This window comes from Humulus lupulus, chromosome 7 (genome assembly GCF_963169125.1).
Source record: "Humulus lupulus chromosome 7, drHumLupu1.1, whole genome shotgun sequence".
In the NCBI taxonomy this organism is placed as follows: Eukaryota; Viridiplantae; Streptophyta; class Magnoliopsida; order Rosales; family Cannabaceae; genus Humulus; species Humulus lupulus.
The window spans coordinates 76,815,472-76,839,607 of NC_084799.1; the positions used below are offsets into that span (position 1 = coordinate 76,815,472).

At 35.6% G+C, this 24,136-nt stretch overlaps 2 protein-coding genes and 1 non-coding gene across 3 annotated transcripts; 2 read left to right on the forward strand and 1 right to left on the reverse strand.

Moving 5' to 3' along the window:
* The first annotated feature begins 1,177 nt into the window (after positions 1–1,177).
* Positions 1,178–3,683, forward strand: LOC133788326 (S-adenosylmethionine synthase 5). Its single transcript, XM_062225760.1, has 2 exons — positions 1,178–1,337; positions 2,190–3,683. Exon 2 carries the CDS (start codon positions 2,199–2,201, stop codon positions 3,378–3,380), a length of 1,182 nt encoding a protein of 393 aa, XP_062081744.1. The 5' UTR covers positions 1,178–1,337; positions 2,190–2,198; the 3' UTR covers positions 3,381–3,683.
* Positions 3,684–20,568: 16,885 nt separating this feature from the next.
* LOC133791869 (uncharacterized) lies at positions 20,569–22,850 on the reverse strand. The gene is made up of 2 exons (XM_062229777.1): positions 21,400–22,850; positions 20,569–20,746 (listed from the first exon to the last, which is right to left on the reverse strand). The coding sequence occupies exons 1-2, from the start codon at positions 22,848–22,850 to the stop codon at positions 20,569–20,571; spliced, it is 1,629 nt and encodes a 542-aa protein (XP_062085761.1).
* Positions 22,851–23,073: 223 nt separating this feature from the next.
* LOC133793299 (small nucleolar RNA R71) lies at positions 23,074–23,180 on the forward strand. The gene has a single exon (XR_009874749.1). It is a non-coding gene; the product is annotated as a small nucleolar RNA R71 (small nucleolar RNA).
* Positions 23,181–24,136: the final 956 nt, after the last annotated feature.

The window sequence follows — 24,136 nt, forward strand, 5'->3', positions numbered from 1 at the left end:
TTAATTCTTAAGCAACTAGTATGTGTCACATCACACCAAACAAAATTTTCTAATAAAAATTAAACCCAATAATGAAATGTGAATTCTTTGAGCTAACAATATGCAATTTACTTGTTTTTATATATGAATATAGAATTAGGAGTATTACTAATGCTATTGTAGAGAAAATAGTATGGAATCATATTAACAATGTTTTGCTTTATGGGCAGTCAAGGCAACACAATGGTACCAACTATTTGTGTCATTTTGATGGTGTCCAACCCAATAAACGACAACACCAGTTAATGACAATATGACTTGAGCATTCATTTTTTGAAGGTGTGTTGAAAGCAGACATATACATGTGTTGAGCATGTAATGTAATATCATTTAATGCAAAAAACAACAAATGGATATGTGCAATAAGTTCCCCACTATTCTTTTCAGATTCAATTATGTCATGTCTTTCACTCACTTTCCCATAGAGTCAACTTTAATGCTTTTGGCATAATATAATGTAACTAATCCTTGTTTTTTTTTTAAAAAAAACAGTAATCATAGAATGAATTCCCAATATAAAGGGCGTCAAAGTAAACATCATTAAATATGTATAATAAAGTTATTCCAATCATAGTGAAAGCAGATTAAGGTTATTTAAGTTGATATGTTCTATGTTCAAGTTGAGTATCAAATTCTAAAACTAACAAAACTTTATCGATCCTTCATTTGGGTCTATTAATGCCATGCAAGCAAGATAATGCATTCTCACCTCATTGTCAGCATAATTATAATTAATTATATAAAATTACATCGGAATGGGATACAACTTATTCCACCAATAAATCTTGAAATCAACTCTCCTTTTTTTTTTTTAAATAAAATAAATAAAAGAACACAAGCCAACAAAGGACAAGCCAAACCGGCTTATTTTGTAGCCACCAACCGTGGCAGCATTGTCACACACACGTAGTTTACATCATTAACCAACTACATCCAAATTAGTGCATTTTTCCTACCAAAAATCAAGAAAATCAGGGGTCCTTTGCACCTATCGCTTTAACTACCAACTACACTTAATTTCAACCGTTTGTTTGCGCTCATCCACGGCTGAAATCTCTCTCCTCTTTGCACCAACTTTTACAAATTGACCCCAGAACAGCATTTTAAAATATTAAATGGAAATTGAATGACTAAAATCTCAGTCAAGTCGTTAATTCTACCAGAACTCGTTCTGCCTATAAATACGAACTCATATTGTTCGACCAATTGTCGCAGTGAGTTGTGAGATTAGAAAAAACCTTTTAAGGACACTGATTTAGAGGTGCCCACGTTCAGCACTCGTAAATCTAAAACTAAAGGTTCGAACTTTTTCAAGTTTCATTGCTGGGGTTTTCTTCTTTCATTAACTTGTTCTTGTTCTTGGCTTATGGTTTTTTATTGATAACGTTCGAGACTCCTAGTAGGTTCTTTACCTTTGAGTCATTTCTGAAAAGTTGCGTTTTTATTGTTTCTGAATTGTTCTTTATGAAACTTCTTGGTTTTGCTCAACATAGTTTCCATTAAGGTATTGTAATTCGTCTTTTTCAAAGATGAGTGAAAATTTGTGAACAAGTAGATGCCTTTTTTTTTCCAATAAAATCTTGAGCAAAAATGAGAAATTTGTGTATGAATGTGATCTTTTGTAATGGGTAGTTGAGCTCTGAATTATATATATTGTCAAGGATCTTTTTTGTAAAGATAACATTTGACTTTCTTCTTTTCTTGGAACGAGAATATTTTAATGGCTTTTGAATCTTTTTCTAATATATAAAAAGAAGAAAGAGACAGAGAGAGAGGGCTTAACTACTTGGAGTTTATGGTTGAAGTCGGTAGACCTGACTTCTCTTTGTTGTTTCTTGTCGTTCTTGGTTGTCCCTAGTTATGTATAACATAATATATTTGTATGCTTTGTTGTCACTTCTGACTTCTTTAGTATTAAAAACACTTGTTATATAGTATTCCTCATTGCGCTTCTGATATACTCCGTCAGATTCATAATATACAGTTCGGTTTGCAAATTTTCTAGTTTTCGTCGTTAAAGACCATGTCGCAAATTTTAAGTTACATCTTAACTTAATTTTTTTAATCTTGGAGCATAGACATGATGTTTTTATTGTGTACCTCGAAAGTAAAAGTTAGTAAATTCTGACTTCTCTTTCTCTGATTTGCAGCTTGGGAGAATGGATTCTTTCTTGTTTACTTCCGAGTCAGTGAACGAGGGACACCCTGATAAGCTCTGCGATCAGATTTCTGATGCAGTTCTTGATGCTTGCTTAGCTCAAGACCCTGAAAGCAAGGTCGCCTGTGAAACTTGTACAAAGACCAATATGGTTATGGTCTTTGGTGAGATCACAACTAAAGCCAAAGTTGACTATGAAAAGATTGCCCGTGACACCTGCCGTTCTATTGGATTCGTTTCAGATGATGTCGGTCTTGATGCTGACAATTGCAAAGTTCTGGTTTACATCGAGCAACAGAGTCCTGATATTGCTCAGGGCGTTCATGGCCACCTTACTAAGCGCCCTGAGGACATTGGAGCTGGTGATCAAGGTCACATGTTTGGTTATGCCACTGACGAGACCCCTGAGTTCATGCCCCTCAGCCATGTTCTTGCTACCAAGCTTGGTGCTCGTCTCACTGAAGTTCGCAAGAATGGGACATGCTCGTGGTTGAGACCTGACGGCAAGACACAAGTTACTGTTGAATACATCAATGACAATGGCGCCATGGTTCCCGTCCGTGTCCACACTGTTCTCATCTCTACACAGCACGATGAAACTGTTACCAATGATGAGATTGCCGCTGACCTCAAAGAGCATGTTATCAAGCCTATTATCCCCGAGAAGTACCTAGATGAGAAGACCATCTTTCATCTCAACCCATCAGGGCGTTTTGTTATCGGTGGCCCTCATGGGGATGCGGGTTTGACAGGCCGGAAGATCATCATTGACACTTATGGCGGTTGGGGAGCTCATGGTGGTGGCGCTTTCTCTGGGAAGGATCCTACCAAGGTGGACAGGAGTGGGGCATACATTGTTAGGCAGGCTGCCAAGAGCATTGTTGCCAATGGGCTTGCTCGAAGGTGCATTGTCCAGGTTTCGTACGCCATTGGTGTCCCAGAGCCCTTGTCAGTGTTTGTTGACACCTATGGTACTGGAAAGATTCCAGACAAGGAGATCCTCAAGATTGTGAAGGAGAACTTTGATTTCAGACCTGGAATGATTGCCATTAACCTGGACCTCAAGAGGGGTGGCAATGGAAGGTTTTTGAAGACAGCTGCTTATGGACACTTCGGCAGAGACGACGCTGACTTTACATGGGAAGTGGTGAAGCCCTTAAAGTGGGAAAAGCCTCAGGAGTAAGCTTATGACTCCACTGCTGCGGTTCATCAATAAAAGCTTATGACTCCACTGCTGCGGTTCATCAATAATATGTCACTTTCCAGCTGCACTGACTCAATGAGTTGGCCTATTGCTTGATTGTCATTGTGTTCCCCTCTCCCTTTTTTTTTTCTTTTCCTTGTAAGAACTTCACTCACTTTCTTGGCCCTCTGAAAAAAAGCTATGGATTTTTTTAGTCATGATGAAAGAAATCATGGCAGAATCAATGTACTGTTGCTTTTGGTGTATTTGAGCATGATAATTGATCAATATTTTTACTCTTTATATTATCGTTCTATAATAAAAATTAATGCTAAGGTCAATGTGGTGATGTATACTGTTGACGCTGTTTTTCGTCAACTTATAAATATAGAGCAATTAAACAAAATACTAGAGGAAACAAACAATAATAGACACGATTTTTATGTGGTTCAACAGTTAAAATTTGCCTAGTCCACGAATCAGTGTTATTTACTTTATGGAATTCTTGCTTTCTGGAAGCAATTTTACAGACTCTTCTCAATACCAATTTTTTCGTTCCTACAAATGAATTGTTCCACACTATTTATAGAGTGTTTTACCGAATATCTCCCCTCATATTTCGGGGGAGTTATTATACAAATCAATTAAATAAATGTAATTAAATGCGTGTAGTTATTGCGTACATGTTTAAATCTCATGATATTTGGGATTTAACAACAAATTATAACCAATCCCTCAAACATAGGGATTTTATAACAATAAAGATGTTCACACTCAGCTCGCGACCTTGAACATTCAATTCACACGCCTTCAAGACCGATCAACCATCACGAGCTCGCTACCTCGGTTCGCCTCGACTTTTAACAAGTAACATTGTTCTGATCATCTGTTCGAGCACACAATGCCCGAGCTCGAACTGTCTTGTCTGGTGGCAGGAAAGGAATAAGGGAATTTATACAAGTATTGAACCACTGTCATTGTAGCTTCGAGCTTGACATATATTCTCGGAACACCTTCGAGACCACATAGTTTCCGAGCTCACCAATTCCAATGTTGCCGCACTTACTGCACAACGAGGTTGTTCTTGATATTTTCATTAAAGCCGATTATGATGAACCTGCTTATTCCGAGCTTACACTTTACGAGCCTAACTTTCGAGATCAAAAAATTTATTCTCGAAATTTGGGTGTAACATTTTGCCCCCTCAAAAATATCAGTTCGAATCCTATGAGAAGAAAACTTTTGAACTGCCTCTTCCGAAAATCGAGCCACCTACCACACTTGAGTGTGGACACGCATCAGCCACAGATTGTACAATCGGAGTAGTAGAGTACTTTTTCAACCCACCCACATCTTTTCGCGTTTCAGCTTTTTGCCGCCACTATCATATTTGTACCCTGACCGTCAGATCAGTTCCCAAATTAAACCAATGGTCCATGTAATGCCCCGGAATCCCTAATATGGTTTATGTTAGGAACGAGTTTCCTAATACGCAGCGAAAAGGTGGTGTGGTTGGCCCAGTGTACAACAAAAATTTTGTAACATATTTAAACTACCTTTAAATATGCGGATCCATTAATATACATACATTAATCATAAACAAGATACTAATAGAAATCATACCTCTTGAAGCCTATTAAGTGTTCTTGCTATCTTTTCGTATTTAGAACGATCTTCCTATCCAAGCCGCTCCCACGTACTCACACCAAGATCTTCCAAAGCGTTCTCTACACCTCAAGAAATGTGTGGGCACTTAGAGAATGAAGGATAGTTTATTTGTGATTCTTCTTGATGTACTCAACTCATGAAATCAAGATAATAGGCCTGAGAATTGGTTCTTTATTTTCAGGGAGAGAGAAAACTATCGTTCTATTTTTCACAGAGCGAATGTTCTGAGTTGTCTCACACTCACTTCTCTTATTTTGAATAATAATCTTATCAGTCTTACTTAACAGAAAATATTCAAAATTTAAAAATAAATCTGTAACCATTTTACAATTTACTTTTTAATTAATTAATTATTCCATTAATGAAAAAATCCAAAAAACCAATTTTTGAATTATCCATTAATTAATTAATTAAATAAATAAAATTGAAAATCCCATCCCTGAAAAATGCCAGCCCTTACACGCCACACACAGTCCTGGACTGTGTGTGAACGTGTAGCTTCCTAATTTCTAGGGATATTGGTTTTTCAAATTTTATTTAATTATTTATTCAAATTTCTTTGTCAGATAAGATCTAACAAACTGATAGCTAATTCAAATTTGAATTCAAATTAACTATCTTTTTAATTAATTATCAAATATAATTAATTATTTGAATAAATATTAATCTTTTAAATTCAAATCCAATTTGAACTTATCACATTATTTTCTCCCACTCAAATAAAGATATTTAATTAATTCTACCAATTAATTAAATCCAAAATTTTCGAAAATAAATATTTAATTAATCATAATTTCAAAAATTACAATTAATTAATTATTTAATTAAATTTCAAAATTTAATTTAATTATTTAGTATAATTTCAAAAATTATACAATAATTAAATATTAATTAATTTTGTTAACTACAACCAATTTGTAATTAATTAATTAATCATTATTATCATATAATTGCATATTTGGCCTGAAGAACAAGTTTCTTCTTAAATATGTCTTTAAACTATTTTCCCTTCATATCAACTCTTACCTTGAACAGTGTTGATAGAGCCGCTATGGGGACCTATGGACCTATAATTCCAAGCTCCAATAAATTTGAGATTATTAATTAAACTCTTTAATTAAATAATCTTAATTTATTAATCTCATGATTATTCCACTATAAATATGAGATTGAACTCTTGTAATTATAGACATTTCATTTACTGAGTACTTTATAATCATAAAGCGTCCATTGATTTAATCATTGCATACAACTTGACCCTCTAATAATGGTTCATAATTAATCGGGAATAAAATTACCGTTTTACCCTTTTAATTATGTCTTGTTTCCTTAAGTACCATTGACTCTACTAGTGAAGGTTAATTCATAACTAAATTATGAATTTGAGCTCAATAACCTTTCAGTCCCAAAAGTCAACCCTTAAGAGAACCATCATTCAATCTCTTGCGAGAAGATATAGATTCCATATCTGTATACTATGTCCCCAGCCATCTATATTAATGAGTTCCCAAAACAAAAGTTTTTAGCCTGATCATTCTGACAGACCCTAACAAGTGAATCAAAGAACTCATATAACATAAACAGGAGTTCATAGTAACCTCAGGATTAAGATCTATTTGTATATGATCATCAGTTGATATATTTATTTAATACTTCGAAACGGTATTTAACTAAGTATTAATAAACATATCTGGTCCAGTTCTATATATTCTCAATATATAAAGCACCTCCACTAAAGTGTCCTACCACACTAGTGATCCGGATCTAGATCACATGTATTCATAATACTAGTGGACCGTACTTGCAGTAATTAATCTAAAGATTCCATAACTTTATTTTACTGCGAACTATTCAAGTTCATTTATCTCAAACACAATCCTCTCGTACTAATACGTGTTTGAGATTACATTCATGAACTTAGGAATTTTCCTGATATTTACATAAAATTATCATAGAATAATATAGTCCATAAAATATATGCATAACAAATTCAATTTATTTATTTATTTCATAAAACAATGCCTACTACATATGCTTTCAGGGCACATTTCCAACAGTTTAATGGCTGGATTAGTAGGCCGGGAGGGCCATAACTGTTTAATTATGCCATTAAATGAATTTATGCATGTTTATGATAATTATATTATAATATGATGTTAAATGCATCCATGTGGGTCCACATTTGTTTACAGGGGTGTTTTGGTAATTTGGTCGTTGAGGGCATAATTGTATATTTGTTTGCAAGTCAATGATATATTGTGAGGCCACATTATAATGTAGATTGGTTCGAGTTATTCGGTATGAGACGATCTTTAAATATAATTTATCGGTTTGGTCATAACAGGCTTAAGTGACCTAGGGGCATTTAGGTCATTTGGTTTGGATTTATATGAACTTTAGTTGGCTGTAGAAAACAAAACAAAACAAAACAGAGCCTTTACTTCTCCTTCCCGTACATCATTCCCTTTGTTTTCTCCTTTGGAGATTTTGAGCCCAAATTGAGGAATCAAGCTAGGAAATCAAGGGGTTGAGTTCATAGAGTTGGTTCAGCCATTGAAGGGGATTTATTCTCAAGTTTGAGGTGAGTTTCAGCCATAAGTTTTCTGGTTTTACTCTGTTTTCTTTTAGTTTTCAGCCTATGATTTTGTTGAGGATAGCTTGGATTAATGGGAGTTTTGATTGATGTTTAACTTGGGTTTTGATGAGGGTTTGATATAGATGATGTTTAGGGGTTGGATTGAGTGTTTGGATGAGGTTTGAAACTAGTTTGAAGGTTTGGTTTCGAGGAAAAACGCAGGGGAAGACAAGCTGGTGCTTGCTGGTTTGGGTAAAGGGCCGCGGCATGACTATGGTGAGTCGCGGCCTACGTTGGTTCCTAGGGTGGAAATGGCTCTGTCAGAGGGGTGAGCCACGGCCCATAAGGGCATTTGTGGCCAGAAATGTGTTTTTAGCTTGGGGATTCAAGCCTTAGGCCTCGGGATCGATCCTACTACCCGGTTTAGTAGGATTCGATGTCTCGGAGGCTAGCTTTTGGTTTGGGAACATTTGCTTATCATTTTCATTGATGAATCCTATATTTTGGTTATGACCAGGTGACCGTCAAGGAATTAAAAGATTGATCGTTCTCAAGGGTCGTTCTTATATTAATTTTCATTCGAACCAGAGGTAAGAAAACAGTGTATGAATACAGTTGCACCCTGTATATATATATATATATGACATGCTTGATTTGTTATTGAGGCACGTTGGTTGGTGAATGTGGACATGGATTGCATATTAAATGCTAGAGAATGTTACTTACTTGTTTATGGCACTGACTAGTCAGGGACACTGACCTAAGAGTCAAAAATGGCATAGCGTCGTGAACGTTGAGCCAAATGAAGATTAGATCTAATCGATATCAGCATTGAATGGCTCTATGGCATTAATGCTGGACCGACCCTAAGGTCGATGAACTTATAAGCGCTTGGCTAGTCTAAGACTAGTACTCAGAGCCAGGGCATAAGGCCCCGGTGACTGTTGTCACATGGCTAGGGAACGATGTTCCAGGGTTATGACTCTACGGTCATGAGGAAGGTTATGTTGGTGACTATTCACCATACACCTATCCTGATCAAACTTATGAAAGGATAACTTATCAGTTAAGCCCTGGTGACCCTATCGTCACATGGCTAGAGGGAGTTGTACCCACTTTTGTGACTTTTGCTACTGTCACCTATCTGTTTTGGACTGATAGTCCTGAATGATTATTATGATCATTGTTGATATTATATCATGCTTTATTGTGTTTTCTTGCTGGGCCTTGGCTCATGGGTGCTATGTGGTGCAGGTAAAGGGAAAGAAAAGCTCACCCAACCTTGAGTGGAGAGCTTAGGTGGTGATGTGTACATATGCGGCCGCTTGACCACCACATCCAAGGAGTTCTCAGAGGGACTAGGGAGTTTACCCTATTTTTGCCGCTTAGGTCGGCGGGGATTGTAAATTTGAAATAGTAGCGACCATTTTGTACTATAAAAAACTTGTAAACGTTTTGAATGGCTCATGAGCAGTTTATATACTTAATGAAATGTACCCTTTCCTTTTTACTGGTTTTTCACCTTAACCTGATAATAACACTTAGATCACGTTTTTAACCAAAGGACTCAGGTAGCGGGTCAAATTTTCGGTTCACTGTTCACCGTAACTGTTCTGGGGTAACCAGGGCGTTACAGTCCAGATCGTTATGACCCTTGATATTCATGGGTTTATAAATAAGTCCACTTCATCTTCCTCAATACATTTTTCATTTCAATTTTCAGAAAGAAGAAAACTAACCAGAGTTCTCTTCCTCTTTTTTGCATGTTCTCCAAGCCGAAGAAACAAAATAACCTTAGCATTTTCGACCCCGTGAGATCATTCTTGCAACCGATCCTTCAATCGACGATTTCTCTATATCCGCAAGCTTCTGTGTGTAAGTTTTAGTTCTTTGATTTCTCAATTTCTTCATGCATTTTTACGTACTTTCTTTCCGTATGAATACATGCACTAGTTAGTAGCCTTAGCAATATTGTTTAGCTGACACTACATAAAATTAAGATTCAAATTTTTTTCTTCGAAATCATGGGTTTCAAACCCAGATTCAGTGCAAAAAATGCAAAGGTAGGATTTTTCGAATAATAGCGTCTCGTGTAAGCTAAGAAATAGGGGTTTTGAATTAGGGTTTTTTAACTGCACAAATCCCAAAATTATCACATTTTTGGGTAACCGTCAGCTTTATCCCTGAAAATTCAAGATCCTTAAAATGAATCCAAACTTCCCCACTCTCGTGTTAAGTACACGCTCGAAGCCCGAACTTTACAATAGTTCAAGGTTCCACTTTGAATTCGATTTATCCTTTCGAGACCTCAGTCTCGATTAAGTTTACTCCGTGATCTCGTGCTTTCGAGCTTGAATCACCAAAATTGTACTCTGTGATTTCTTGCATGCCTGGCCCTCACCCTTTTCTTTCTTGTTAGATGTCGCAAAACTCTGAGATTCAGTGGGGGTCAGTGCTCGCAATTCCTTACTCTCCATCAACTCCCAGTCCGGAGTCTCCCTTCACTCGAAACCAGCGTTTGATACGTGAGCACCACGAGAGGTGTGAACAAGAGGATATCCGAGACCGTTTTCGACGTCAGATTGACGAGGTCAAGGAAGGAAAAAGGAAAATACTCCAGGTCGCGATTTATCCAGATCCAGACCCTGTGATCAGATCTTTCCCGCTCAATCCCAAACTCAAAGTCACCGTTGCTTACGAGCCTGGTGCACTTTCCTTCTCGCTGATTGTAATGACCTAACTATTTCTAAGATCTTGGACCATTAAAAACTACTAGACGTAGCTACTACTTTTAAAGAAAACATAAGAAATAATCATAACTTTATTAAAACTCTAAAATATTTATTGTATCAATAACATGAAATTATAAATTAAAATGTAATATGGCATGGGTACCCATTGTTTGTAAAACATAAAACATAACTTTAAATCAATTGTTCAAAAACTAAATGTGTAATTACAAAAGAAACATAATTCAAAAGACTAGATAAATGTCATCATCGATTGACACGTAGTCCACTCAGTCCATCCATCCTTAACACACAAGCCAAGCTACCAAGAATCCTTCCGCCTCCATAATCACTTTCCTGCATCAAACTAAAAAAAATAAAGGAGTGCGCCTAATGCCCAGCAAGGAAAATCTACTAACAACATACATCATAAATCAAAAGCATAGAACTATATTATAACTACATACTATAAAACATATATCACAACTCTAACCCATGATCATGGTAATCTTGGGGTTTTCTATCTAAGCAAATGTTTACCGAGTTTTTTGGAAACTAGAATTATGAAAGATAAGAGAGCTTAAGAAGAAAGGATTTATAAGTTGCAAGCAAGGTTTTTACGTGGTTGGGGCGTTAATGAGCCTTAGTCCACGAGTCTGTTGTATTAGAGCTTAGAGAGCTTTTGACAATGGAGTTTTTTGCAAGTTTGAGTAGAGTAATTGCTTACAAGAAATATATGGGATCCCCCTCTTCAATGCCCCACTATTCATATTTATAGGCAAGCGAGTGTAATGGGCTTGAGTCGGGCTAATCCGGGCCCAATAAAGGTGTAAATATTATTTTCTCTCGGATGGAAGCTCAATACAAAGGATTGAAATATACAACATATATTAACCATGGCCCATTGGGCCAGCCCAAACAAGATCACATTATAAGACTCGCGATAAACGGTTGCTTCAGTCTGGGTGTTATGGGCTACGAGGAAGATTCGGGGGACAAGATCTATCAGTGTAGTGGCAGCGCAGTTCTGAACCAACGGCGTACATTCCCGAGGTAGCCTCCTCTGCAGGTTACTTATGGGGACACAGCTCCACGCTTCTTGGGATGATGTCAGTATCGGGGATACTTTATCACGCCAAACTCGGCCAACCGATCCAGGTCTGTTTACCAACGTCCCTCTTCATTTACCAGGGTCCCGGTTCGTTTACCAGGACCCGAGTTCATCCACAGCGATCCCGGCCTAATCCCGGACTTGGGAGTCACGACCTCTTTTAGTGCATCTCGGGAGACATCCCGGTACGCGGTCCCGGATTTATGCAACATGCCCCGACGATGGTTCTGGCTTTGCTTCCAGATGTCCTTTGGGCCTTACCGAGACTTGGACTGCCAATATTCGTTTTCTCTTCGTCTACTGGGCCTGATCTGGGCTTTAACTCCCTGGAAGGTGGCCCATAAACTTAGAGTGTGGATCCGTACATTTTGGGAAGAAACGGGGATAGCAGCAACTATAAGCCCCAAGCAACATAAAAACATTGGGGTTTGCTAGCTAAGCAACTATAAGCCTCAAGTGACTTGAAAGCGTTGAGGTTTGCTAGCTAAGCAACCATAAGCCCCAAGGACTACAAGACATATTTATATATATCATAACATAACATATCATAACATAAACATATTTAACATAACATAAACATATAAAATCTATCCTATTTTCCTTACCGAAATCCGGGATATTTGGAAATAAGGACGAGATTTAGAAACTCCTATAAACCAACAGTAGAAAAGGGTGAGAATCTTTAAGAATAAGGATGAATATGGGAACTAAACCATCAAGAAGAAACTTACCAAGAAAGACCTTAATTTTCAAGAACTTAAATACCTAATCAAGAATCAATAACAAGAGTTAGAATCTGAATACAAGAAACTAAAGAAAACTAAAGAATTATAAAGAACTGGACTTAAAGAATAGGAATACCTTGAATGACCTTAAGGATTGATCTAAATCACACTATTTCTCACTTCCCAAATGTTTATAAAATCTTAGAATAATAAAGCTTTAACCCAAAATCCAAGTGTATCTCTCTATAGTAACACTAGCACCTTGGAGGCTTTGATCAAATGCTTGAAGAATGATGAAAATGGCTGAGCACCAGGTCCTATTTATAGAGTTCAAGGAGTGAAACTAACCCCTTTTTAATTTGAATAAATAAATGATTATAAAATGAAAAAAGATTTGAATTTTCGTTCAACTGACACCCAGAACTCAGTCAAAATCGTTCAAAAGCAGGTCTAAGTGGTTAAGGGTATTTTTAAAATTTAAAAAGTCAAACTTCCAAAACTGTACCCATGGAGCCCATATATTGCCCACCCTAGGCGATATATCGCCTCCCCTAGTATTCCCGAGGCTTGTTCGAACGTTCGTGCAAAGTCGACGTATTTTCCGTATCTTCCGTCGGGCGATATATCGGCCCCTATGCTGCGATATATCGGCATACGTAGATATATTAAACACGTATTTGCACTTTTTCAACATAATTTGAATTGGATAAATAGCTTTGACAGAGTCATAATACGATCCTAACAGCTGCTAGAAGGTTCTAGAGCTTCTAGATCTTTCTTTTATCAAAACTACTGATCAAAATACTTAATTTCCTTAATTATCATGATTATGACTGAGAAATATTTACCATCTGAAAAGAGGAAAAAAGGGGCAAGTGTCATGCTCTTAATGGTTCTATCTAAACCTTAGGTTATAATAAATAATATCTCTATGACCAGTAATTTTAATCAAACCTGAGGTTATAATTAATATTCTTAAACTATAGGTTAAACTTATAAAATTCATAACTGTTGCTATGAGTTTCCAACTAAGTCCCGACTTGAACCAAAATCCACGGTAACTAACATACTTCTAACTACTACTAACTACTACTACTACTATCTAACTAGGCTAAGTAAACATTCTGGGACTCTACATTGATGGAAGACCCTTCAAACCTTCCTTCCACTTCTCGAGCTGCATCCATTCCCACCCTGAAAGAGGGTTTTTTCGAGGTTGAGCATTACTGGAGCTTAGTCACCTCAACGGGCCAAATTTCTGAGCTATTAGCTTGCCACGGCTTCAAACTTTTCGAGGCACTGATGTGTCGACCTGCGACTCCGAGCGAGTGGAGTTGCTTCGCCCCAGGAGATGGCAATCCCGACAGCATGTTTAAGCTCGCGGCCTGGAGTCGCGAAAACATGAGGGCATGGGCTCTGCTGCCCCTGAAATCCTATTTTAAGGAATTTTCTGGACTTTATTGGGCTCGCTCCCTTCCAACTCCAGACCAATTCATATAGGGTTCTTTCCACCCTCAGGTCCCTATACCACGAACTGAAGTGGAAAGGACCCTCACCCCAAGAGATTTTGTATCTCTTCTGTCTCAAAAGCAACCCCTCTTGAGCTTGGGGAGGGGATGGCTTCTATTATTTGTTGAGCTATCCGAAGGAGAAGAAACTTTTCGAGGATATGCCAAACCATCCTCCTAACTTCAAGATCGCGTTCTTCTGGACAGATGGTCTCGCTCCTTCTAGATTCTATTCATTCCAACGCATCCGTAAGTACTCACACTTATCCCTTACCTTTTCATTTAATGATTAGGCTCGGAATAATAACATGTAACCATCTCTCCAGCCAACTATCACCGTCCCACCCCCTAAGAGTCAATGGTGGAACATAAGGAAACTCTGCTCCAATTGCCCTATGGTCGGCGTTTTTTATCTTATCTTCTCCATGAAGAGCGGCTCCGAGCCTATGGCCTCTTGGAGCAACACCAGTCTACAGACAACTCTGCCTACCGCAAGTACTTCAAGTGGGAGCACGTGCCACTTCCCACTGAGAGACTTCCCTCTCGAAATTTGGGTGTAACATATACCAACCTAATATCTCTTCTCTATATAAAGTGTGTAGATTAGGGAAATTTTTTGTTTTAACAGTTTTTTAATTTTTTTTTTCTGTTAACTTTAACTGAATATTCTTATATTTGATAGAATATTCTTATATTGAACAATAGAATGCAAACATGATTTAAACTTAAATAAAATTAAATAAACGAATAATTAAACAAATTAAAATATGATATTTTCGAGATATTTTACAATGATAATTATTTAAAAATAATAAAACCATATATTTTATAACTTAAATAAAATTTAATTAAACTTAAACTTAGTATTATATAATATATAATATTTTGTTGTTACTGCCAAATTCAAAAACTAGAACAACATAAACTTAAACATAAAAAAATAATTAAAATAGGATATTTTTAAGATATTTTATGTTAATTTAAATAATTAAATCATATTTATTTAAAAATAATAAAAGCATACATATCATTTTTTTATCTTATAAATTTGTGTGAGAGTTTGTTTTTATCACGTGATTGAAGTTCTTTTTCTTCATCGAATTCACCAAATGATATTGTGAGATACATTAGAAACTAAAAATAGTTTATGCATATATACTACTGTATACACTTTGACTTTTTCTATTCTTATTTTATTTCTATTATTAATTTTTTTTAAATATTATTATATTTTATATATATGTCATGTAGCCATGTAAATATATATATGTCATCGTTGTGTTTAGATGTAGAGATTATTGATATAAATATTTATATATACTATAAAAGTATAACATTCTTATATATGTATATATTAAAAGAAACATTTAATGATATTTTATTAAAATTATAGATAATGTTTACAACTTTAAAACTAAGCAAACGTGCATTGCACGTTGCTTCTACCTAGTGTGTATATATATATATGATATTGGCAGCGATAATACCCAAAAAAAATTGTGGTAATAATACCTAAATCTACAATTTTTGCGCAACTGTTAGTATCCACCGTTAATTATTTGTTAAGTATCCACATGTCATATTTTTATTAGTCTAATTGGCGGCGATAATACCCAAATATTTTCAAAAGTTACAGTACCCAATTGATTTTTGTGATAATACTTAAATCTACAATTTTGGTGCAACCCTTAGTATTCATCGTTAACTGCTTGTTAAGTATTCACGTATCACATATGAATTTTGGGATGAATTTACACTAAATTATTTAAATTCTTTAAATATTGTAAAAATCATTTTAAATTTTAAAAAATCTAAAATATTATTAAAAACTAATTGATAATATAGATTTTGGGATGATTTTGAATTTTGATTTTAATTTGGATTGTTTCGAATTTGCAAATTTTAGTTTTACTAGTTAGTTTTTATTAATCTTTTAGATTTTTTAAAATTTTAAATGAGTTTTATAGTAGGACATTTTTTACTTGCATACAACAAAAAGTAAAAAATTTACTATAATAATATCACATATACTATTTAAAAAATTATATACATCATTTTATTAAACATAATTATATAAACACAATCTCACCAATTAAGCCACTTTCCTAATTTGTTATATATATATACATATAACTTTCCATATTTAATGTTATAAAAATTGAATTAATAAATCCAATAATAATTATATAATATACAAATTGATTATTATCTCAATTAAGTGAGATATCACAACAAATAGACGATAATTCCATGAAATTTGAATCACCATCTTCAGAAAAACAAAAACAAAAATTGTCTAAATAAAATTGTTTATTATGATAAACTAATATAGTGAAGAAAAAAAATAAACATAAATGTATTCCGTATGAAAGCACTCATTGAACAATAAATTTAAAAAAAAAATGTTTATATAACTATAACATGATATTCTAATGTACTCTTTTATTTTTGTTAATAAATGTTATAAAAAAGGACAACTATGTATAATTATAACCTACTCGTCTAACTATAACATGATATAGTTATTTTTGTTTATTTTATTATAATGACATCATGAGTATAAACATAAAATAAACAAAATTGTTAATAAAAATAACCAAGACATTAAATTTAAAATAAAAATATAATATTCAGTTTAGAAAAATAAACAAACACTAACGTTATTTTGTTTAAAGAGACATAAGAGATAGAGTCAGGGTTTGATTTATTTTTTGGCATACATAATTGGTTTTTCAAAAAGAAGGATAGTGTAAAAAGGTAAGCTTATGAATGCAAATCTTATATTTCACGTTTAACAATAAATAGTATTTAAAATTAATATAAATTAAAATCAAAAATAAAAAAACTCTAATTAATTAAAATCTAAAAATTGTTAGGATTTGTATATAAAAATTATATTAGCATTATCAATATTAATATAGTAATATAAAATATTATTGTAATGAGTTGTGTAAAAGTCCTTTTATAGTAGGGCATTTTTTACTTACATACAACAAAAGTAAAAATCCATTTATAGTAGGACATTTAAAGAATTTAGGGATATTAGAGACCATAATACCGAAATTGTTTCAACAGTTAAGCTTTAATACCTAAATTTACGAGAATAAAATATATCACGTAGATGCTTAACAAGCAGTTAATGGTGTATACTAACAGTTGTACCAAAATTGTAGATTTATATATTATTACCACAAAAAAAAATTGGGGAATTAAAGTGTAACTTTTAAAAAAATTTGGGTATTATCCACACCAATATCCCTATATATGGGTTAACATGCTAATTTGATATTATGTTCCACTTATGTACCATAATGCTCTATGTTAAATATTACTAGCTAACTCTCTAAGAAGCTGACCCATGTTTGAACTGGATTGACCTCTCAGATAATAATAATAATAATAATTAAATGAATAAAAAACCCAAGAGCTATGCCTACAGGAATATATGTAAACTTTAAACATGTCATTTGGATTGATTGGGAATAGAAAAGGTATGCCTGGAGAGTAAGTTGGATCAATGGAGATCTCACGATGTTAACACAAGTACTCTGTATGATCTGTATGGTTCGCGTTCTTAAAGGGTGCCTTGTATAAATTGTATCGGGGCACATAAAGTTTAAGGTCACACTTCTAGAGTGAATTCTAATGTTGTTGTGAATTTTTTAACGATTAAAATATGCGCAAGTATACACAGTCGACAACAAGTAATACAGTGATACAGTATTAAAGTTCGTCTCCACAGGGACTTTTAAACCTAAAATAATGCAATATCAACTACCAACAATTTACAATTCAGTAACCAAGTCAAGAGAAAATTTATGTAATTAATTATGAAAATAAATGTAAATGAGCAAATCAATTAAACTAAAAATCAGAGATTAAAATGAAAGAATTCTGGGTGGATTTCAGATATGAGAAAAATAGATTTGGGTGGTTAATTCCCCTCTGTTCGTTCCAGTTGTTAAAGCAATGGCTCAGCAATGGTTTAGCAATTGCATCAGAGTTAAGAGATTTCACAAAGATCCAGTAGTTCTTTCCAAAACTTACTGATAACGTTTACAACTCAACTCAACACATTCCTGTATTAAATCAGGTTGCACACTGTCATTTAAACACCAAATCTCATGTTATACAAGGCAGCAAAACATTCCTATTTTACCACTAAGATTTACCTAAAAAGGTACTTCTCTTGCATCAATTAAGTGGGATCGACTAGCCTAATTTCTTCCAAAATCAGATCTAGCTAAATAATTGTTACTTATGGCCAATAAACAACAATCAGTTAACATTAACAACACTTAATTGAACAACGTCACAATTACCACAACCATGCATCAAAACATTACTTCATAATATAGGGTTCATAACCACCCAAACCCTTAGGATATTAGTTCATAGCTGAAATTATAAACACAAATCCAGTACAGAAAAGTTCCATTGAGTATAATCAGAAAACTAGATAAGAATTTAATACAAAATGAGAGAGAGAGAGAGATTAGAGAGAATTGAGTGTTGAGCTCTAGTCCCCCTTAGGCGTCTGTCTTCCTCTTCTCCTCTGTTTAGTATTTCCTTCTTCTCTCTTCTTTTTCTTTTCTCTCTGTACTTTGCTTATTGAAAATATGCAGAAATCTTCAAATATTCAGAGTGTCCTTCAATATTTCGGCTGGCCTCCTTTTAGGGTACTTGGTTTATCCTAATTAGCAAGTCAAAGTCAATATTGCTCCCTCAAAGTGCCACATCACCCAGCTGACTTAAGTTTTTTAAAATTCTAGCCACATAGGCGCTGATTTCACTCATTAAGTCCAGCTGTCTTCTAGCCACGTCACCTGCCTGATCCCTTGAATTGCTGTGTGGTGATGCTACAACATTGAAGTAGCAACACGCAGCTTTCAGAATTCTTTTTTCCCTTTGCTTCCAGCAGTTCCCTTTCACATATATTGTAAGCTTCCTTTCTTGATTAATACAACACAGTAATTTACATAAAAACACTAAAAAATATTACAATTACTACCAACAATTTACAAGACTCTTGAATTAACACACTAACTAGAAAAGAAAGGTAAAAACTAAACAAACTTACAAATAACATCACACTCATTACACTTTTCACCCAAAATTCAAGTTCAAAGTTAATAAAAATAACTCTAAATCATAGAGTTATCACACCCCAAACTTGGCATATTGCTCGTCCTCGAGTAATGAAAAACAGAAGCAAAATAAACACTACAAACACTAAGACAACAACAAACACAGATTTGTAAATGAGAGAGTACTGATCAATCAATCATAGCTTAGCGAAGAAAATGCTCTCAGAATAATGTGGAATGGAATGATATGATGGTAGTGAATATGCCTTGACTTTATATGTCTCAATCTCATTTTAAGTGCTATTGATATCACTAATGCCTCCCAAAAGTAACCCAATCACTAGAGTGTGCAAATACTTCCCACCAACACCTTGAATTCCTCTAATAACTACCCTTGATCCTCAAGTTTAAAAATATCTGCTTCCATAGGTTGAATTAGTGCAACCCTCTCCACTAATGTAGTCTAGCTTTACCCCCTAGATCAAAAGGACTTTACTCGGCTTGTAGTGTAAGGCTTAGGTTAGGGTAGGATAAAAGATAATATTTCTAATGCCTTATAACCTAACCACCTCAACTTATCAAGAACCTCTCTTATTATAATTTTTTTTTTCTCAAGCTCTCACCCAAAATGTATTTTTTTTAACCCACAATGAATAATTTGATTTAGCTCTAATTCTCTTGCTATTTTTATTTCCAAATTCAACTAGAACAATAGAGAAAAGCCTCCAACATTTTCTGGGATAGGGGGTTGTACACCCCAAACTTAGTTTTGAAACTGGCTCATTCTCTTTTTTTTGTTTTTTTTTGTTTTTTTTACATAAACTCATTGTAACAGTAAAGAGATATATATATATATATAGCAAGAGAAATATGAATATTTATGTGAGCTTATTCCCACACACCCCAAACTTGATTCCCATCATTGTCCCCAATGTGGCTAATAAATGAAACTTGGAATAGCTCACCACATGGCTAAAAACTAACCCCACTCACCCCAAACTTACTGCAAATAATCTGTTCTTGATAAATTTCAGCAGCTAGGTTTGGTTAATGAAAGTTAAAAATAACAATTTAAGCAGGGGGTTGTCATTAATGATAGGTATTAAGAAATAATAGGCAAATTAGCTCAACTAAGGGTGACTAAGGGGAATTAATATACAATGGGAAAGCTTGAAAGGCCCAAACGTCTAAGGATGGCCTAGATCATTTCTAAGTGGTAAAGCTAGCTAGGATTTCGCCTCAAGGATTACACTAACCAATTCTAGAAGCTTAAACTTTCTCAAGATGTTGGTTATTCTAGAGATCCAAAGCATGGTGGGATAGCACAAGCACACAACTATTGAAAGAATCACTAATAGATGGCATTAAAGATAGCCATAGCACCTAAACTAGCATATTTAACACATAAAATCAGGGCATAACACAAATGGAGGAAGGTGGATGATATCATCATCGAGCGCTACGCTAAGCCAGACCAAACAACAGTATCTCTCAAGCACAAATACAAACAACACATAATCACAGATATTACAGTTCAATGCTAAAACACAATTTAAACAACCTAAACTAAAAACACAATAAGAACAGTCACAAAACACAAAATAACATAAATTAACAGAAAATAAAATAACAAGGAAAGGAAACCCCCTCTACTCGGAGTCCTCGCCATGGGACTCCTCTTTGTCATCAACATCGTCAGTCCAAGGATTCAAAATTTGATCTGGGAACGCTGGAAATTGTGGACCAGCTTTGGGCAGAGCCTTTTGCAGCAAAGCTCAAAATTTCTCAGAATAAAATGCTCCCAGTTGATATAGCAAAGTTCATAGCATAGCATTTTTCCTCCTGCGACCTGATAAATGCTGCAGCAATGCTATAATAACTGGGACTTTCCAGCTGTTTGGAAATTCTCTGTCTTATAACCGAGCTTGTCCAACTTCCCATATTACAGCTTCCTTTCTTCCCCCTGCAATAAATCATCACAAACACCAGCAAACACACTTAGTAACCTCAAGAAAACACAAGTATATGTATTTATATATATATTATTTTTATTTATATATATATTTTTTTTGCTTTCCTTTTTCTTCTTTTTTTTTCTTTTCTTTTTACAAGAGGTGGTACACCCCAAACTTAATTACATATATTATTTATTCACAATCTGTCTCTTTCACTCATGGGTTGCCCAAGTGTGATACATTAAATACATGGCAACCCATAGTCCTTCTCCTTCAAGCATCCTTCCAAATGATGGAGGTCTTTGCTCTATCGACCTCCCCTCCAAGGTAGTGCTTAAGTTGCTGGCCATTCACTTTAAACTCTCTTCCTGAAATTTCATCACGCAAGTCCAATGCACCACAAGGAAAGACTTTAATTATCAAGAAGGAATCAGAGAAACTTGATGCTGGCTGTTTGGAACTTGCTTTCATTTTAGAATTAGAGAAATACACTCGTTGCCCCACTTCAAACCTTTGGGAATGAGCTTTCCTACCACACTTCTTTTTCTTCTTTCTACGTGGCTCTTGCGATTGAGACGATGCCTTGTTTATACTTGCCCCTAGCTCATTGTTGCTCTCAAATTATTTAAGAGATAGCCTCATCCTCACTTTCTTGCTATACCTTGTGGGTACCTCTTCCTCCATATTAGAGTTCTTGACAGTGATGGCCAAACAATCTCCTACTTCATCTGGAGAACGTATAGGATTGAATACCTTGAAAGTTACCTGTTCTTCTTGAGCTCTCATTGTGAGCTCCCCTTTTTCCACGTCAATCAAGGTCCTCTCAGTAGCTAGAAATGGCCTACCCAAGATAATGGGAACATCTCTATCCACTTCATAATCAAGAATGATGAAATCGGCCGGAAAAATGAACTTATCAACTTGCACTAGAACATCTTCAATTTTTCCTTCCGGGTGTGCCATAGAAAGATTTGCCAATTGCAAAGTGACTGTAGTTGGCCTCACTTCTCCAATTCCCAACTTCTTAAAAATAGACATGGGCATCAAGTTAATACTAGCTCCCAAGTCACATAAAGCTCTACCCACATCTCTTCCACCAATAGAGCAAGGAATTGTAAAGCTACCCGGATCCTTCAACTTAGGAGGAATTTTACTCTTCAACATGACGCTGCAACCTTCTGTAAGAGCAACAGTCTCAAACTCTCCCAGCCTTCTTTTTTTCGTCAAAATATCTTTTAAAAACTTGACGTAGTTTGGCATTTGTTCCAATGCTTCAACTAAGGGAATATGGATGTGGAGCTGTTTTAAAACATCCAGAAATTTCCTGAACTGCCCATCTTGCTGTTGTTTTCGAAACCGCTGAGGAAATGGTGGGGGCAGTTTTGGTATAGACTTTACTGGAACAGATTGCTGACCCGATGCTGTATCAACTGGGCAAGTTTCAGTAGCTTCACTTGCTGGTTTTTTACTAGATTCTCCTTCTGTTTGGATTGAAGTGGGCTCGTTTTTTCGTTTATCTTTCTCCTCATTTAACTCCAGATTTTTCCCACTCCTCAAAGTCACCACTTTGCACTGCTCTTTGCCATCCCTCCTTGGATTTTCGGTGTCACTAGGCAAGGAACCTTGAGGTCGATTTTTCAAGTCATTAGCTAAATGCCCCAATTGAATTTCCAAATTCCGAAGAGAAGCTGCCTGGCTTTGAATTACAGCGTCATTCTTGGCCATATAATCTCTCATTAAATTCTCCAAAGAACTTGTTTGAGAGCCTTGAGGTTGGTGTGGTTGTTGAGGTCTTGGTTGTTGAGAAAATCCCGGTGGATATGACTGTTTTTCGTGTGTTGGTGCTCCACTTGAACTTGCTCCTTGAACCCCCCATGACAGATTTGGATGATGCCTCCAAGCTGGATTGTAAGTGTTAGAATATGGGTTGTTGTTGCGGTTGGAGTTTTGATTACCCATATAGAAGACCGAAGCTGGATTTGAAGGGCAATTCTCAAAAGTATGCCCGTCCCCACAATACACACATGATACTTCTGCACTTTGAATGGCAGCAGCTGGCTGTACATCTCCTCCCATACTCATGTTCTTTAAAATGTTGGTCATTGAGGCCATTTGGGCGGTTAGAGCATCTACTTCAAGAACACCCGCTACTTTTCGGCTTGTAGGAGCTCTAGTATTTGACCATTGGTAGTTGTTACTTGCAATCCTTTCCAAAATCTCAAATGCTTCGTTGTAAGACTTGGAAAGAATGGCTCCATTGGCTGAAGCGTCCAAGACCATTCGAGAGGCTGCATTGAGACCATTGTAGAATGTCTCCATTTGTATACAATGTGGGATACCGTGGTGTGGACATTTTCTTAAAAGCTCTTTGAATCTTTCCCACGCGTCACTAGTGGACTCATCTTCCAGCTGCTAAAACGACATAATTTCACTTCTAAACTTTGCATTTCTAGTGGGAGGGAAGTACTTTCTTAGAAATTTCTCAGCCAAGTCGTTCCAATTTGTAACCGAATCGGGAGGAAGGGTGTTGAGCCATGATCTAGCTCTGTCCCTTAAAGAGAACGGGAATAACTTCAGCCTCAATGCCTCTTCACTTACTCCTTGTAGCTTGAAAGAATCGCTCACCTCCAAAAATGAACGAAGGTGGAGATGAGGATCCTCCGTTGGCATCCCACTGAACTGCCCCACAGTTTGGAGCATTTGAAACATCACTGGCTTGAGCTCGAATTGAGCTGCTTGGATTTCTGGCCTCACAATGCCTGGATTTAGCTCATTAAACATGGGGGCATCGTATTCTCGTATTACTCTAGCTCTGTCATCCGCCAAAACAATGGGATTAGTGACTTGCTGGCCATCCCCCTCTTCATCAACTTGCTCAGCCATAGTGCCTCGGCTGTTAGCCTTTTGAGCCTTCCTCCTTTTTCTGAAAGTGCGTTCGATCTCGGGGTCAATAGGAGCAAGTTCACTGTCCTCTTGCTGGTACATGAGATTGCACAACCCGAACCAACAAGGTTAAAAACAATGAAAATAAACTGTAAAATAGTTGATAAAACAGAATTTAATTTTAAAGTCCCCGACAACGGCGCCAAAAACTTGTTGTGAATTTTCTAACGATTAAAATATGCGCAAGTATACACAGTTGACAACAAGTAATACAGTGATACAGTATCAAAGTTCGTCTCCACAGGGACTTTTAAACCTAAAATAATGCAATATCAACTACCAACAATTTACAATTCAGTAACCAAGTCAAGAGAAAATTTATGTAATTAATTATGAAAATAAATGTAAATGAGCAAATCAATTAAACTAAAAATCAGAGATTAAAATGAAAGAATTCTGGGTGGATTTCAGATATGAGAAAAATAGATTTGGGTGGTTAATTCCCCTCTGTTCGT

Excerpts from the sequence above, each read along its gene's own strand:
- LOC133788326 (XM_062225760.1), top strand. The coding sequence starts at position 2,199 with ATGGATTCTTTCTTGTTTACTTCCGAGTCAGTGAACGAGGGACACCCT.
- LOC133791869 (XM_062229777.1), bottom strand. The coding sequence starts at position 22,850 with ATGGCCTCAATGACCAACATTTTAAAGAACATGAGTATGGGAGGAGAT. Across the intron at positions 20,747-21,399 it reads GAGGAAGAGGTACCCACAAG|GGGGAAGAAAGGAAGCTGTA; the intron begins GTATAGCAAGAA and ends GATTTATTGCAG.